This window comes from Branchiostoma lanceolatum, chromosome 9, assembly GCF_035083965.1.
Source record: "Branchiostoma lanceolatum isolate klBraLanc5 chromosome 9, klBraLanc5.hap2, whole genome shotgun sequence".
Lineage (NCBI taxonomy): Eukaryota > Metazoa > Chordata > Leptocardii > Amphioxiformes > Branchiostomatidae > Branchiostoma > Branchiostoma lanceolatum.
In genome coordinates this window covers 7,175,948-7,193,834 of record NC_089730.1, presented here as the reverse complement: position 1 = coordinate 7,193,834, position 17,887 = coordinate 7,175,948, and the positions used below count along the sequence as shown (strand labels likewise).

General features: G+C 38.7%; 2 protein-coding genes across 2 annotated transcripts in view; both read left to right on the top strand.

Moving 5' to 3' along the window:
* LOC136442362 (U6 snRNA-associated Sm-like protein LSm2) overlaps positions 1 to 17,887 on the top strand; it is a 223,136-nt gene that overhangs the window by 100,789 nt on the left and 104,460 nt on the right. The window lies entirely within an intron of this gene.
* LOC136441284 (long-chain fatty acid transport protein 4-like) lies at positions 521 to 16,981 on the top strand. Its single transcript, XM_066437481.1, has 11 exons — positions 521 to 828; positions 1,864 to 1,972; positions 2,735 to 3,014; positions 3,623 to 3,787; positions 4,324 to 4,595; positions 5,397 to 5,601; positions 6,375 to 6,506; positions 6,892 to 7,029; positions 7,469 to 7,633; positions 8,269 to 8,415; positions 14,701 to 16,981. The coding sequence occupies exons 1-11, from the start codon at positions 590 to 592 to the stop codon at positions 14,856 to 14,858; spliced, it is 2,010 nt and encodes a 669-aa protein (XP_066293578.1). The 5' UTR covers positions 521 to 589; the 3' UTR covers positions 14,859 to 16,981.

The window sequence follows — 17,887 nt, the reverse complement described above, 5'->3', positions numbered from 1 at the left end:
AAGCCGCATTGCACTACCACTAGCTACTTGAAAAAGCATCATGCTTCACCTCAAATGAGGATAACTTGAAACGAAAAAAATAAAAAAAATATTAATACATTAGTTATCCTCTACTTGAGGATCGTCCATAGGTCCTGTCAATGGCATTTTGCTATCCTTTCAGCTTTTCTAATTATTCTTGAAAAACCCAAGAAACTGTCACAAAACACGTGTGTGATACAAACATGACACACCCACTCAACTGATCAATGTTACACATTTTATAACAAGGGCACCCTGTGACCCGGAAGTTGATTGGAACCAAACTACACCGCGCACTGATTTCTTTAAATTTGAAAACAAAAATAGACAGTGGACTTGTAAAATCTGAATGTCAAAAAGCTTTATTAAATCGATTCAAAGATTAAAATGTCAATAATTATTTCAGTGTTGTCATTTTTTGACATAACTGATTGCTAATGATTTTGAGAATTATTTTTCCAACACCCGGAAGTCGGAAGTATTCAGGTGTTGATAGGTCGTACTGAAAGTGGGGAGGGCGACATAGGACCGCGTTTTTTCCAGTGAACTTTGTCCCTTGGATCTGTGGATGTTTCGCCCGGTTTCTTCCTATCGCCCAGCCAGATTACTGCGTACGTTTGTGTCCCTGTTCCCCGAGAGGAGAACGATGTTGAAGCTGGCGGGTTACGGCGCCCTGGCGGCGGTGTTGTGGCGGTACGGCGGCCTAGGGTGGGCGGGGGTGGTGGGAGGAATCACCGCCGTGTATCTTGCGACAGGAGGCTGGAGATTTGCTCGTGTCGTGGCGCTCACTTTGCCGAGAGACATTCAGTGAGTCGATGAATATTAAACCTGTCATTTTGTGTCTCTTTTCTTTCTCTTCCAACCACCATCTTCAATGGGTTGTGCATGGAAAATCTTGTATATTAAATACAATTTGAAATTCAGCAAATATACAAGTCATGATGTCAAATCAAATCTTTTATGATCTTTGATCTCTGCGTCAACAAAAGATAGTTAAAGATTGAACTGGCTTTTTTTGATGGCTGTACCCTTAAGATATTGTAGAATCCTTGGAGTAACGATTGACATGATATATGTAAATTATGAAGCCAATGATATACAAATTGTATATTCGGCATAGGTTTATGAGAATCAAAACCATGCCCAAGAAATTCGACATACTATTGTTATCTAATCATACAGCTATGTCAATGAAGTTTAGACATCCAGGTAAAAAGATACGCCGAATAGCAGTTACTCAAGCAAATGGATATGATTTTGGAAACATTGATTCCATATTATAATCAATCAAAGTACAGCTGTGGACTTTGGTTATCTAACATAATCAAGTCAGCTGTCTCCATTTTTGCTGACATTTGACAATATATGCCCAAATCAATAAGAATAAGTACAAATAAAGTTGCAAAAATGCATTTCCTATTGAATTACATCTATGCTTTGGAGATATAGAAAATACAATGTAGCTTACTATAACCGTAACGTTAGCACTGTTGATATTATCATAAAGTAATATTATTATTTGATAATTTGTCTTTTCTTTTGCAAATATTTTGGAATAACTACATGTAGTTCAGAATGGAAGTGTTTTGTATGCCAAAGGCAAAATGTTATAGAATATGTTGTTTCAACTTTCAAATTTCAGTAAATAAACTGATTTCGATATTGCATTTAGTAGGAAAGCCGTGATTCAGAAGTCTAATGCATACATTTACAATGTATGTTGATCCAATCAATTGCAAGAAGGTAACCTCCTTGACTGATTTGATCAAGGAGGTTTTATCAAAGTGCAGGTCATATACATATATATCTTTAAGATTGAAAACTTTACACTTATTTCCACAGTGCTCTTACAAGCCTGATCAAGTTCAAGATGGCGATGAAGAAACACACCAAGAACAAGACAACCATTCCAGACATGTTCGCGGAAACAGTGGCCAGGCATCCCAGCAAGGTACAAGGATAGACTCTCTTGCAAGCAGAGAAACTACAATACAGTCAATAGAATAAGTAACACCTTTCAGTGTTAGCCTGGAATCCAAACCTATTATAGCTCCCGTCTCCCGAGTCTCTCTCCGGCAAATAGAGAGGGAGAGAGACTCGGAAGCTATAATAGGTTTGGATTCCAGGCTACTAGTATTTCAGTGTTTCCCTTACCATTACCACTGCAAAGTGCGACCAACGTTGGTACCAATATATTGAGTCAGGTCTAAACTGCAGCTTGACTTGAACCTGTTTGGCAGTATTGGCAGCCCTTTTGAGAACTAGTATCAAATGGTACATGTAACGTTAGTAGTAATAAACACCAGTCCAGATTTACCCTAGTATTTCAGCTGTTGGATCAACTCCTGTCTTTTAGATATCTAGGGCATTTGTCCCTTGGGAAAATTACAAAATAAAAGGGTATAAAACAAACCTTGTTACATCTGGTTTGCTTTATTTTTGCTTGTGTTGGATGACCTCAATAGTTAATGTTTATTTTGATTCAAGTAAAAAACTGTTTCATTGAAGTTAAGTATTTTTTACCAGTTCAGTCCAGTGTCCCAAACGCGACTAAACTTGTACGGTTCATAACTGGAGTAAATGTTTTGATCCAGATAGCATCCTTAATCCAGTCTGTTGTCCTCTTTGTCTATGATCAGAAAAAAAAAAAAGGATCACTGTACATACAATGTATAAGTAATTACAATCTCTGTATGTTTTCTCCCTTTTCCAGGTTGCCTTCATGTACGAAGACCAGATCTGGACATTCCAAGAACTGGACGATTATTCCAACGCCATCGGAAACTACTTCCACCAGAAGGGGTACCGCAGCGGCGATGTCGTCGCCATGTTCATGGAATCCAGGCCGGTATTCGTCGCGATCTGGCTGGGCCTGGCGAAGATCGGCGTCGTCGCAGCCTTGATCAACTTCAACTTGAGAATGGAGTCGTTGGCACACTGCATCAATGTGTCGCAAGCAAAGGCGCTCATATTTGGGGCTGAACTATTTGAAGGTACAAAATATGTTCTGTATCTGTATCTATATAGCCGGTATAACCGCCATTCAGCATGAGACACCAGATGTTATAGCTTAATCATTTTACTTTGAAGAAGAAGAATACATGTTGTTAGGAACAGAACTTCATTGAAAACAATATTCAAAGCAGCACAAATACTGTAAATGCAGGAATGTTTGCGGTGGTTTTATGTTCCCGGCTTTCGCGGCAACCATTTCACAGCGAACTTAAAGCTACCGCAAACATTTTTGTCCAATACTGTAGCAATATGTGACTATAGCGCTGCCGCAAACGTAAAACCACCGCAAACACTTCATTTTCACCTTAGCGTGAAAAACCACACGAAGTTAAAACGTAAATGCATTTACAGTATCTGAGGAATACCGTAGGGTACATGATCAGTATTCTTGGATATAGGAGATTCTTTTTTCACAACCAGGTAATCTCTAGATTACCTGGTTGTGAAAAAAGAATCTCCTATATCCTATATTCTACCAACCTGATGAAATTATTTTCGGAAATCAGTATTCTTGATTTCATGTAAATGTAAAGCATGTTTTTCTATAAAACAAGGGAGTAACACAATTTCGTCTTACTCCCAACAGCGGTGGTAAAGTCACGGTCGCTGCTGAATAAGGACCTCCAGCTGTTCTGTCAGGGACGTCCGTCCATGCGCGCCATCGTATCGTACACCGACCTGGACCCAGAGGTCGCCAGCGCCCCCAAACTCCCCCCACCAATGGCCAGCACAGAAAAACCTACCTTCAATGGTAAAACATATCCCCCTATGTAGAACCTTTTCACTCACTTTCCATTTCAATGAAGCAGCCATATTGGTGTCCCTATTTGCATATCAAAGGATCGTAGACTAGCTCAAGTGTTCCTAGCATTTTTCTGTTTCATTGGCATGTATTCTTCAGAATTTTCTTCTGATACTCCTTTTTTTGAGCTGTAGACACTTGTGGTTATTTGAGAGGGTCAGAAGATCTTTCTATGTCCGAAAATGCTTGATCTACGATTCATGGAAATGCAAATAAGGACACCAACATGGCTGCAAACACAGCAATAGCTTCAAGTGAAATTCTCTGCAGTGTTTGTTACAGGTTTAAGGCCTTTTATTCTTTGTAAAGGTTTTAAAATTGAACTAATTTTACATAAAGGTATGCATAATTGTGCACTGTTGGCTTGAAAGTTAATGATTTTTTGTTAAACCATAGACAGTTAATGAAGCTTTGGGAAAAGTGTCGTGGAAAAGTTAAATTGTTTTCTATCCATTAATAATATCATAAAACTCTTATTTCCACAGATACTCTTCTTTATATCTACACCTCTGGCACAACCGGGTTACCCAAAGCGGCAGTCGTGAAAAACAGTCGTTACTTCTACATGGCCAATGCCGTCCACCACTTGTTCGGCCTGCGTAAAGACGACGTGGTCTACTGTACGCTGCCGCTGTACCACACGGCGGGCGGGATCCTCGGCGTAGGGCAGGCGCTCATTTTCGGGACGTCGGTCGCTGTAAGAAGGAAGTTCTCCGCGAGCAACTTCTGGGATGACTGTGTGAAATATAACTGTACTGTAAGTAGATGGAGTAACAATACTTTGACTTATATGTATACATTATACAGTACCTTGTGTAACATGAAGGATACTCTGTTCTTCTTTTCCTCTCTATTTGTAATATGGCACATATTTGTATATAATTATACTTGCATATACATCTTGGTGACGCCTCAGGGGGGAGCCGAATGATATAGTATTGTGTGCAGTTTGCAAGAATTCTAGGAATTGTACAGGAATCTGTCTACAGGCATTTTAAGCCAATAAGAATTGAGAGATTGAATTGTATTGAAATATTGTTAACCTAGATGTCTAACCTTCATAAACATAGTTTCTGTTTCGGTTCGGACCACTCCTACTTTGTTCACATGAACTTTTGGCAATGCCTTAGGGGCGGAGCCTGCTTGGTAGTATAAGTTCGGTTTGAAAGCATTGTAAAAATTCCACCTGTTCACAGAAGACAGATGTCCACGAATGCATTTCCTAGGGAATTCATTTTTTGGCTACACCTCATTGGAGTGGTTCAGATACATAGTAGACATCCTCCCTAAATAGCTTTAAAGAACGGTTGGAGTCAGATGTGCAAAGACTTGGTGTGACAGGCCGTTCAATGTAATATAACCAACTGCTGTCGTGCCGCGTGCCTGCGAAGCTGGTGTGTTACGCCGAATGGCGGTTATACTGGCTAAATAGACACAAATACAGAAGCTAGAAATTGAAACTTGAAATAAATGAAAGCTAAGAATATAGTATATTTCTTCAGCTATTTGCACCATTAAGCTAGTTTCTGATAACCTATGTTGTGTGTTTCTCCACCAGGTTATCCAGTATATTGGTGAAATCTGCAGATATCTACTGGCGCAGCCGACCCGTCCGGCGGAGACGCAGCACCGCGTACGCGTGGCGCTGGGACAGGGGCTACGGGCTCGGAACTGGGAGCACTTCATGGAGAGGTTCGGGATCAAACAAGTAGCCGAGCTGTACGGAGCTACAGAAGGGAATGTCAACATCGCCAATGTACCAGGTAACACTTATTTTGCTTACAGGACTATGGCTTTTTGGTTGTAGTCAATTTTCATTTATATTATTGAAAAATATTGAAAAAATTGTACTGATTTGATGTGAGAAAGTACATGAAAATTGGTTGCATTTGGCCAGCATAAAAATACAATGTAGGTGCAATTTTTTCGAATAATTTCAAAGCACTTCAATATGACTGATAGCATATCCTATTCTAGGTCCTGTTCCCTTCTTTGATTACTGCCCTTCCAAATTATCAGGCACCGATAAGTAGAAAAACAGCTGCCATCTATTAGTAAGTATTTCGCATAAGTAGTACTGGTTTATTCAGAAACAGCAAGACTTACAAACCTCCTGGCAGCCCCTGGGGAGGCTGAATTACGAGGCTGTTTACACGGTCAGTAAAAGAAACATTCTTATACATCGCAATCGCCTTTGGTGACATACCAAGACATTATGATTGCATTATAAAAATCTCAACGATAATACTTGATTAAAACATGATTTCTAAAACAGCACTTCACATATGCAGGATAATGGTTGAATCCAGGTTACACTGCTTCTGAAAAATATTACCTGAAATCATTAATGACATGAAGGCCAAAGATTTAAATGGAGATAGATGACAGACTATTTAGCAGGGAAGCGATCAGAGGAGCAAGAATAGGATGAGTACCAGACTGACTGATAGAATTTTACACAGCTATCTTTTCACATAGGTATTCGGACACAGTTGTGTAAACATCCTTCATTAATGATTTATTAACTGTTTTGCAGGAAAGGTTGGAGCGTGTGGTTTTAACTCTGCCATCCTGCCCTGGGTGTACCCCATCAGACTGGTGAGGGTGGATGAGGGGACAGGGGAGCTACTCAGGGGGCCGGATGGACTCTGTATCCCTGCACAGGCTGGTAGGAACATAATGCTGTATTTTGGTACATTAATTTGTCATAGTGTTATGTCAGTGCTACATAATATATAATCTCCAAGCAGATCTATCGGTGGCAATGACAGTATCCAGAGGGAAAAGGGAGTTTTATTGGCCACAGGAAACTCCTTTTTGCCCTTTAAATACTGTCATTGCCACTGATAGATCTGCTTGGAGATAACATAATATGTACCTTCTATGTCCACATGTCTTAATAACCAGCTTAGAAATCTCTTCAGATTTGATAAAAAACATTTCTTTAATTATGATCTCCTTCATTGTTGTCCTTTAAATTTCTCCTAAAACCTCTTCTGAATTAAAAGAGATTTTCGGCTCAGCTAGTGATAATGTTTATTTCCTAACCCCAGGTGAGTGTGGAGAGCTTGTTGGGAAGATCATACAGGGGGACCCCATGAGGGAGTACGATGGGTATGCAGACAAGCAGGCCACCAAGAAGAAGATCGCCTACGATGTCTTCAAGAAGGGAGACATGGCTTTCTTATCAGGTGCGTGGAAAATAAGTTTACTCTTAGAAAATCGTTACGAAAAATTTACGTTAGAGTCTTAAGGATGCAATATTGTTCTGTGTGTTGTTTCTGACTTTCTTGTGTAAAGTTACATTTAGATGGTGTTCATTTTTAAGAAGGACCCCTAGCAATGTAAGTAAGTATTGCAGATATATTATTCATAGAGCAATGCGTATTGCATATTGTCATTGATGTTGATTTCTGTGGGGACCAGTGAAATTTGTATCATTTTTGGCATTGCCTCAGGGGTGGAGGCATTATTTTCAATTCATCATAACATTATACTTTCTCTGATTTGACATGTGAAATTATATTATTTCTCATTGTTTTTTATTTCCTTTTTAGTTTGTTGAAATTATTATGTTGTCTTCAACTTTTAAATTTTTTAGAAATCTTTATGACCCCGTGTTCATTTCAGGTGACGTCCTGATGATGGATGACCTGGGCTACCTGTACTTCCGGGACCGTTCGGGTGACACGTTCCGCTGGAAGGGCGAGAACGTGTCCACCATGGAGGTGGAGGGCGCCGTCAGCAAACTGCTGGACCACAGGGACACCGTGGTCTATGGGGTGGAGATACCAGGTATGTTGTGCAGTATATGACATGGACATGTTAAAAGAGACCTCTAGCAACAAAAGGAAGAATTGCAACAGAGAACTGCAACATTTAGGTTCACTACAGGCACACTGGTTTATGGGGTGGAGATACCAGGTATGTCGTGTTGTATGCCATGGGCATGTTCGCATTCTTAATAGAGACCTCTAGCAACAAAAGGAAGAATCGCAGTTAGCTTAGAGCAAGAGAGATGTACAAGATTTAGGTTATATAGGCTATACCACAGGCACACTGGTGTATGGGGTCGAGGTACCAGGTATGTTCAAGTCTGTAATTGCATTGTTAATAGAGACCCCTAGCAGCAAAAGGAAGAACTGCATTTAGTTTATCCCAGAAGAGAAATACATATGCTGTACATGCTGTAGGTTATATAGTACATGTACACTGTGGTATTCTATAGATACTAGTTCCAGGCAATTGATTTATACAGAATGAGTAAGCAGTCAGAAACTACTTTTACAAGAATATCATGGCACAGTAGTACCAAAATAACAATTTTTGTAAGTTTTTTTTTTCAAAAGTGAATGTTTTTCATACATGTACATTGTTTTGACATGTGTTCCAACAAATGCATGCTAACATTTTCTCAAATCTGCTTGTAGGCCTGGAGGGTCGAGCAGGAATGGCAGCTGTAGCAGACCAGAACAACTCCTTAGACCTGCGGAAGCTGGTCAGCAGTTTGAAGCAGGTCCTGCCTGTGTATGCTATCCCCATGTTCCTCAGACTCACCAAGAATGTGGACACTACAGGTAGGAATTTTGTCGTTCATTTTTTGAAACACATAGACTGATATTGTGATAGATGTGATGAAGCAAAGATGATTTTATGGACAACATTGGTAGTCTGGTACCCAGTGTCTGGTAGGACGAAAAAAGCAACAGTAACACAGTAACATGTGTATGTAATTACCAGGGAAACAGGGTCCTCTTTGCATCCAGCTGAAAGAGAGGGTGTCCAATTTCCTTTTTATTTTAGTATCATGCGTCCAAAAGACGCATGGACGTATGCCTAGCTAAAAGTCTGGTCTTGTATCCATCCTATTCTATTCTAGTTCGAGTTCCCTGCGGAGTAGTCTGGCACCTATCCTCATTCATCTGTTTTGCCCTTAAATCAATAATGAATTTTACTCAGAAGCAGTGTACATGTAACTGTGATTAAAGTTTTGAATGCCTGTTTGAATCCATACCGTCACAGAGGACCACATGACTTGGAGCCAATCAGAGCTCTTATATTCTAGGTGAATATTCAAATGCAATTCAATTTTGTATCAATGGGTCCCAGACTTTTCTGCAAGGATGCGATTAGAGGAGCGAAGTTTAGCTAGAATAGAATGGATACTCGACTATGAAAGTTAGAACATCTATTTGTATGTCACAAAATGTCCATTGTGTTTTTTCTTGTTGTTTTCTTGCATCAGACTTTGTTAAGTGTGTGGTCCAAGCTGTATGAAATCCTATAGGATAGTTAATTGACCTGTCGGTTATCTATAGATGTGTTATTATGATCATCCTAGGCAACCTTGCATTGGTCTGTACTGATAATAGGATTAACAGCAGTTTCAGTACTGTACTAATGCTACTTTGTTTCCAGGGGATATTAGTGATCACAAAGAAGGATAGCTTAGAGGTGTCCCTAGTGATGTCATGGCAACATGTCCTTTCTAGGTCAAATGAGAATCCTCGAGCTCCTTATTTGGGACTTGTGGCCTCTTGGAAACAGTTGCTGCTAACTTTCATGATTAATCCCTGATATTTTTCCTATCCTACGTATGTCAACAGTTATTCATTTCTCGAGCTCAAGGCTTGAGGTTCAAAACTAAGCTAAAATGCCTTGGAAATGATTGACCCCAGAAAGAGCTATCAATGCTAAAAGCCAAATCTTGAGTATTCAAGTCAGAGAGCACCTCTGGCAGAATACAGAAAACTGCACTGCTCCCTCTGGTAGAGCATACAGGAACTGCAGTGCGAAAGAAATGCACTCACCCACGCTGTGACAGACAGACAGACAAGACAAAACATCACTAGAGTTAAGTATTTGTGCTACATATACTTCAGGTTTGCTATGTTAGTTAAGCGATTACGGGGTCTTTTTATAAATATGAATTGGTATTGAATTTTTTTGAATGTGTGATAGCTTGTTTTGCCGATTTGTTAAAAATAGAGAGAACGCTAGCAACCCAAAAAACACCCCTCCCAATAAAATGGTATGGCGACCCTGTGACGTCACAATTCAAGATGGCAGCCACATGCCAACGGGTCAAACAAAGGTTTTGCTACGCAAACCTTTAACTAATGCTGAAACCAACAAAAAATTAACAGAGTGATTCTTGGTTTCATTTTCACATTTTCACTTTGAGGCCATTATAGTTAGGGGTTTACACTTGTTAGACATAAGCATGAGTTTAAAGCATTATTCTCAACCCTTTACATGTTTATTTGGAGTGTTATATAACTGCGTAAACTTGTGGTATGTTACGTGTGAATGAGGACTGCTCCATGTGGGGGACTCTGGTGTTTGGACTGTTTTTCCCCATGAAAAAACATGTCGTGGTCAGTTCCTCTCAATAACGTCTCCTTCAACCACAAAGACATGCCTACCATGCTATGTGGCACAGTAACTGTACCAGCAACTGCCATTCATACATGACTAGACCTCATAGGGCTCAAAATACTAAATGCTTGTGCCTTTTTGTGCATCCAAAATTGAGCTGTGCACCTAGATATTTTTAGCTGTATATTTTTCACAGCTGCAATAAAAGGACTAGTCCAATATTATTTTGATTTCTAAATTGTGGTATAACCAACGTGACAGTTTTTAGTAATCTTGACTTGGACAGCTTACGTTTTATAATTATATTTGTCTGTAAAGTTTTGAAAAGATTTAGATGAACAGAAGAGAAGACTATGGGAAGAAATGCCCGTGTTTTCTCTGTAGAAATACCAGGCCATGAATGTACAGGTGGCATGATAAGAATTGCCCTTGTAACTGGGCTAGCTCCTGTTCAAAAGGTGCTTAGAACTTCAGAAAGTTTTTGATGTGTGGTACATACGTATACTATAAGTTAATAGTGCATGTCATGGTAATGGGGATACATGTGTATCTACAATGTTTTTAGATTGTTACCTTGCTAAGTTTTTATCTTTGTGGAAGGTATGGCACATCAGTTACGAAATTGAGTGTAATTGAATGTAATTCTATTTATGTACAGTACTAGTACTTTTCTCGTGCCCGAGGGCATTAACCCAGCACATGTTTTGGCATGTGTATTGTGCGTCGAAAACACTCTTATCTGATAAGAACAATTCAGACCAAATAGTACCCCATATTACACTATCTAGAGCATTCAACAGAGACCGAGCACCTATATATTGGCCCTCTGTCTCACTTAAATGCTCACTTAGCTTTTGTCGACAAGTTATTCATGTGAAGTATAATCTGTTCCATTCTAGATATTTCTAAAGTAATACTCAAAGTACATGTAATATGATTTAATACAGCCACTTGAAAACAATCTGAATACCCTTAACTACAGGTTGTTATGTTGGAGGGTTGTTCAATTTTGTCATGGGAAAAATACAAAGTGCAAACCATCTGGATCTTCCACTTATGTAACTGGAATTTGCGCTCATGATGGGTTTTGATACTGAAAAGTCGTTAACGTGTGTGTCGCTAAAATTTTGGTCAAATTCATTCAAAATCAAGCGTTCACAGGAAAGAAATGTAGTTACTGTAATATAATGGAAGGCAAAGCATGTTTGTGGCATGATGAGTTCACAGTGAGAGCTCATCACAAAAAGGCAAAGCTCCCGTAAAACTAATGTAAAAATTTCAGTTTTTACAGTACCTTTAATTAAGACAAACACACGACTCCCAGGAGAAAGCATGCACCTTCTCCCATCATCTTTCCTTGACATTATTGTACTGGTATTGTAAAGAAACATTGTCCTGTATTGTATAGAAGTTGTGATTGGTTTCAAGTCTTTTCAGAGCCAGATGTCGTATGGTGCATGTAGTGGATGTGTTTCTGTATGTGATCTGTTTGAAGAAGCACATCAATCGAGGGTTTCTTAAACATCTGTTAGGCTGGGGAAAAAATGTTGTGATTCCTGTTACCCAATCACCACTAGCAAAAAACCTACCAACAGTAACCCACCCTTGTTTTTTTTGGGGGGGAGGGGTTCTGATCGCTAGCAAGGGACATAAGATTTTCCATGGTCATCTGAATGTGAATGATGAAAATGTTGTATTTTCAGTTGAATTGTTCTCCAACATGTCCTTTTATTTCTGTTGCAATAGAAAAAGGGATATACTGTAATTTACTTTATCTTCACAGTAGCAAAATTTCACGGCATAAGGATGATGGACATTTTCACTGAACCTTAACTTCATGGTGGCAGCAAAATGATTTGCAAAACTGATGTGTGAGGGAATCATCAATAAGTACCACAGTTTTGTCACGGTGATGATAAGTTCATGGTACAGAGGTGACCGTGAAAACAGTGAAGATAAAGTTACCGTGAAAGAATCAAGAATTATGTATACAGTTAACAGGCTCACCAAAACTAGGCCCCCTTTATATGTCAACCTGTGTAATTGTAACGTTAAGTATTTGTTGATTCACTTTGTTGCAAATCAAAAAAAAAAAGATGGAAAATCCTTACCTACCGACCCTAACCTTTTCAGGACTGTGATCGAGAAACACAACATCAATTTCCCTAGGCCTTTATTTAGTAATACACCATAGATGTTCGGCGTGTGATACAAACAGATGTAATGAACATACTGGGATTAGACTGAAGTTGTTTGATACATATACATAGGGTTGTCATGGACAACCAACTCTAGATCTATCAGGCTGATTGCTCTACGGTCAAAACCAAAACTCAACGACGACCAAAATTGTACACCATTTAAGGCACCCATAGTATTTTATGAATATGAGACTTCAAAACTAGAAATATTCTAGTTGCTGTAATCTTTATGAAATTGACAATTAATGCCACTGTTAACCACATTTGCGTTCAAATTTCTTTTCAAAAGTGCGCAAATGCGGCGCAAAAATAATCTACATGGTAATCTTTTAGTTTCACGCACCTACTGTAAATACTGTAGATACCATAGCCCCGCCCACCTCCGTAAAAATGTAGAAATGCAAAATTAAAACATAAAAATGCTATTATTTGACTGACATGCAGTCAGTCCCTCATTGGTCAAACCACTAATTGTGATGGACAGTCAGGATAAGTCTATTAGGGCTTGGATTTTCTAGCAGTTCACACCACACAACGACATCATATCTTTGCTCCTTTAATGTCGATATGTAATGGTATAGTGTTATTGAAACTTACTATGTGTAGGAATCCCTAGTTTTTTTATTCAAGTTTCAAGCCCCGTAAAATGCTCTAGATGCCTTTAATGAGTATGAAATGTTTTTAAATGCAAACTACATACTAAGTGATTGTACAGTATGCTGTGAAAAGAAATACCATATCATGGTATTCGTTCTCAAGAATGTGGAATCTCTTAATGGAATTTTGATAATACTGACTAATCTTTGTGGATAACGTGCCATTGTTGTAACACCACTCATAAGCACGTATGTGGGTATTGTTTGGGCCTGTTTATTTAAGTTGCCATAGACAAGGCTTGTTTTAGAGAACCCTCGGAATTCAAATTTACCTAGGAATGGTAAATGTTTGTGCACAAATAACCACCGGCGTGGACATTGCATGTTATCAACCAACCAGTTTTTACAACAAAGTCATTGTTCCATGCTATAGACTAAATGTCAATATAAATGTGTATATAAGGCTTTGCAAAACATATGGAAGTTTTTCAATGATGCATTTTCTTGACCAGTGGGTTTCAGAATTGCAACACGTTGTTTTGTTAACTTAGAGGGTAACATATTATGTGTAAGATTCTATGGAAATACTTGGCAATGTTCACATGTGCACTCAGTAGGGGTGGATACCGGTCCGGCTTAATAAGGTTCAAGTCCAAGTTTAGGTCCAGAGATTTAGGTTCAGGTCCGGACCTGAACCTGATCCTGTCCAGCTGATGTTTGGTTTTATTAGACCAATATTAAGCATAGAGAATTCATACTGACATGCACAACTATAAAAGTTCTTGGGGAGAAGACTTCAAGATAAACCAGTGTTTGATATTTGAATATTGCACTTGTTTTAAATGCCTTTTTTGTCAGAGGGGAGACTCAAAACACTTTTAATCAAACAAAATAGAGAAATATATTTTGTACTTTGTTCAGGTTTTTTTGGACTCAGGTTTTTGGCTTTAGGTTTTTTGGACTCGGTTCTTGGATGTTATAAAGGTCCGAATCAGGTCCAGCGAACCGGTATCCACCCCTAGCACTCAGTCATATTTACAAAGCAGTGCAGAGTGCAGTCACCATATTTGATGATGTGACATTATCCAAGACACTGGAAAGATCCATGAAAAATGTATTACTCAAGTTGAAATCCTTCCCAACCTTTTCAGCATATAGGGCAGTGCCCCTTCTTTTTTTTAGCTGTTCAGCCACATAGTCGTGAAAGCACTACAGCAGAGAGCTAGTCCAGTGGTAGTGGTGTGTTTTCAACTACCACACTCCTTTTCATAAGTGCAGAGTACTATATATATGGCCTCCGTCAGTCAGTTTTGACCCTGGTAAAATCCTAAGTACTAAGTACTACTGAGTACTAAGGCCACACCAATTTGATTTCTTGGTTAACAGAATTTTTAAAAAAATGCTAGATTGGAAAATCAACACGAAAACAGAATCTCAGAGGAAAGTTTGTACTTGTACTTTGGTGCACACAGTTTCCGGGAGTGAACAGGGTCAGGTGCAAGTTTTCACCCCAGCCTTCTGTTTTAATGATGTCCTCGTGCTAAAATTGCAAAAAAATCTGTTAACCAAGAAATTAGATTGGTGTGGCCTAAGCAGAGAAATAATCATAACAGTAGTAATTGTTGATGCCTGTGGGCTGCAGGCATGGCATTTGAAACATCTTTTAAATTCGCATTTATTGTTCCAGGTACCTTTAAGTTGAAGAAAACGGATGTGCGTAAAGAAGGCTTCAACCCCGATGTCATCTCCGACAAGATGTACTACATGGACTTGTCCGCGGGAACCTACAAGCCGCTCGACTCTGCCGCGTACCAAGATATCATCAACGGGAAAATCCGCTTGTGATATCCTCCACTTATGCCGCTTTATGTATAAGGATACATTGGTAAAATAGTTCTTGGTCTCCTAACTAGTTGAATAATTAGGGCTAATAGTAATAGATGTAAAAGAACTGAGGAGAATGATGGGGATTTTTAATGCACAAGATAAAGTTATGGTATCTTAAATCAATCATTCAATCAGCCAATCAGGAGTCATGTTCATCCTGAGCTTCATGGCATCTGTTGGAGAATGGTAATTTGACACCGCCCACCACATATGCCTCTGGTAAAAAAGGTAAAGCAGTCATCCTCAATTTAGGTGAAGCATGATGCTTTTTTAACTAGCTAGTTCTACTACTTCTAGTGCAATGCGGCTTCCCTACAGCTTGCGATTTTGGCCAAGCACACTGGGTCACCCCTACTCTATGCCTCTGGAAATGGAAAAATATAGACATCACTGTGATACAAATGTTGAAGATATACCCTTGGCCTAGATAGATCTAGACAGTGACATAGCATGGATGCCTGCCTTATTAGCTTTAGAAACCGGCCATCTTTCCTCAGCCAATCAGGAGCGTGCATTTCTAAATCCACTTAGTCTGCTCCCGCTGATTGGTACATTGTACCTTGCAGGGGCACAGAACAGACTGGGACAACAAGGCTGGCATCCATGCTATAAATAAACAACGACCATGCAAAAATACTTAAATGACAAAATTGTGAATTGATAAGAGAATTAATAGGTACCTTGTTTTAATCTATGAGTAGCAAACTTAATATTTACCCCAATGACTTAAACTTAAGATTTACCCTAATAATTTATAGGCAGCACCCAAAACTACTAATTATGCATTTTCTGTAAATTCCTTGTTTACCTTTTTATCGAAATGACACCGTTATAAGTGATATAGTTGTTGAGACATTTTGTAGTTCTACCTGAAAGGTTGATACATGTAATCACAGAAAAGAAAATGATGTAAGACGATTTTAACCCAATTGTGCTGAATTAGAAAGGTAGAAACGTGTAGATTTCATCTGAAGCTAGGATGAGACAGGTTAAGGAATTCGCTGATCAAAACGATGGAGAGGACAATGAGAAAATTATCACCCCTCCTGAAACTTTTAAATGGAATATCCCTAGATTAGTGTACAAGATACTGCTATTATTTATGCAAAACACTTTAAGGGGAATATTCTTAAACATATTCTCAAATCTCAGGATGTCGTAGGTGTACTTCGTTCATTTTCCGTAATTGTCTTGTTTTCATTTTGTTTCCTCCTTTTTTTACATTTTCATAATTCTATGTCTTTTTACCTTATATTTTCAACACTTGACTATTCCTTTGGCACCTAAGTACAGATACATGAACTGGCTATGGGGATCTGAGATCTAGATATGATGTTAACAATGGGGCCCGAAATATTTGCAAAATACATGTATTAGATACTGTAAGTGTGGATGTGTTTTTGATAAATGAATGGCACTATCAATCGATTAAGCCCCCCTCTCACTGGACCCGCGGCACGCTGGCGTCGTTGCTACGTGCTAAACTGGATTTGCGTTACCCTTGACTTTATAATGGGAATATCATTCAAAACGTACAGGTATGACCAAAAAGACAACAAAACACACAAAGTTTAAAAAAAGATTTGTTTTTTGTTGATGAAATTTGTTTGAGTGCTTTGTCAGTTCAATCAGCCGCAGTGACGCCGCCAGCGTGCCACGGGTCCAGTGAGAGGCGGGCTTTAGAGCAGTGCAAAGCTTGTGTGATTTGAGGGTATCCTAACTTATTATCCATACCACTGAGAAGTTAATGCCCAGTATTAGACTGATATGAATTTCAAATTGTACATTACATGATGTAACTTAAAGCTTGTGGGTGGTTGGCAAGGAAAAGTATATGTATACACTGTGCATGCATGAGAAGAGCAGAAAAGCTTTATGAGAAAGAATGTCAAGTATGTGAATCACAACTAGTACTTATAACTTAAAGAGTGGTTAGCAGGCTGTGTTGTGTGTGCTCAGAAGAAGGCATGTTTGGACGGCAAACCTCCCTGTTATATAAACACCCGATGTGCACAGCGCGGGTATGTTGATCGGTATCCTAGCAACAAGGAACGCTGTTGATGTGTGGTTTGGAGCCTATTGTTAAAGAGATTAGAAGTTATTCTTGTCATGTTTATTCAGGATGTGGACAAAGAAATTTATTTTGCACAAGGTGTTTTTTGTGTGAATAGGAACAAAGAGATGATTTTATTGCTTTGTGAATGATGGAGTCAACATGAATTTGATAGTCTTGATGAAGACATGCACTGTTTCAAAAATTGATTTTTGGCAATGCCTCAAGGGCAGAGCCTTCTTTAATCATACTGTTGCTGCTCTGTACTCTTACTTCAACACGGTTTGTCTTACAATTTACCTTTTTTTCTACTTTGTGCCAAAGTGAGTACTGTACTGTTTTCTGTAAATCGTCACGAAATAATTAATTTCTGTTCATCAGAATTATGCAGATGATGAAAAATTCCTTGAATTTTTCCAAATTGCTGTACTTTGAATTCTGACCCGATTCTGTGTGTTTAATGATAAATGATTTACATTTTTTTATGTGACAAAAAAATCACCCCTCGTGTATTGCATTTTATCTCTTTCTAGAACATAAATGTATACTGTTACTTTTTTACCGTACATGTACAGTGCTACAAAATCATATCTATGCTTCATTTGATATGCATGTATTATACTTGTCACTCCTCCAATGGATTTTAGTAGTAATCCAATGATTTGATGTGTGCACTGGTAGTGGTAGAAGTAGTAGTAGTTTAGAAATGCTAGAGATAGTTGTGAAATGTTACTATGGATGTCCATCAAGTGATCTCAGCACTTTTGCTCAACATGTATTTGATTTTGCATGATTTGATTTCTGCTTAATGTACATAGCAAAAATAGCTTTCTATCACCATCATGTCAATCAAATTGTTTGATATGATATGTTCTATTTTGAGGTTAATTTTTGGTGTGGAGAAACAATTTATTGAGTGTTTCTGTTGTACAGT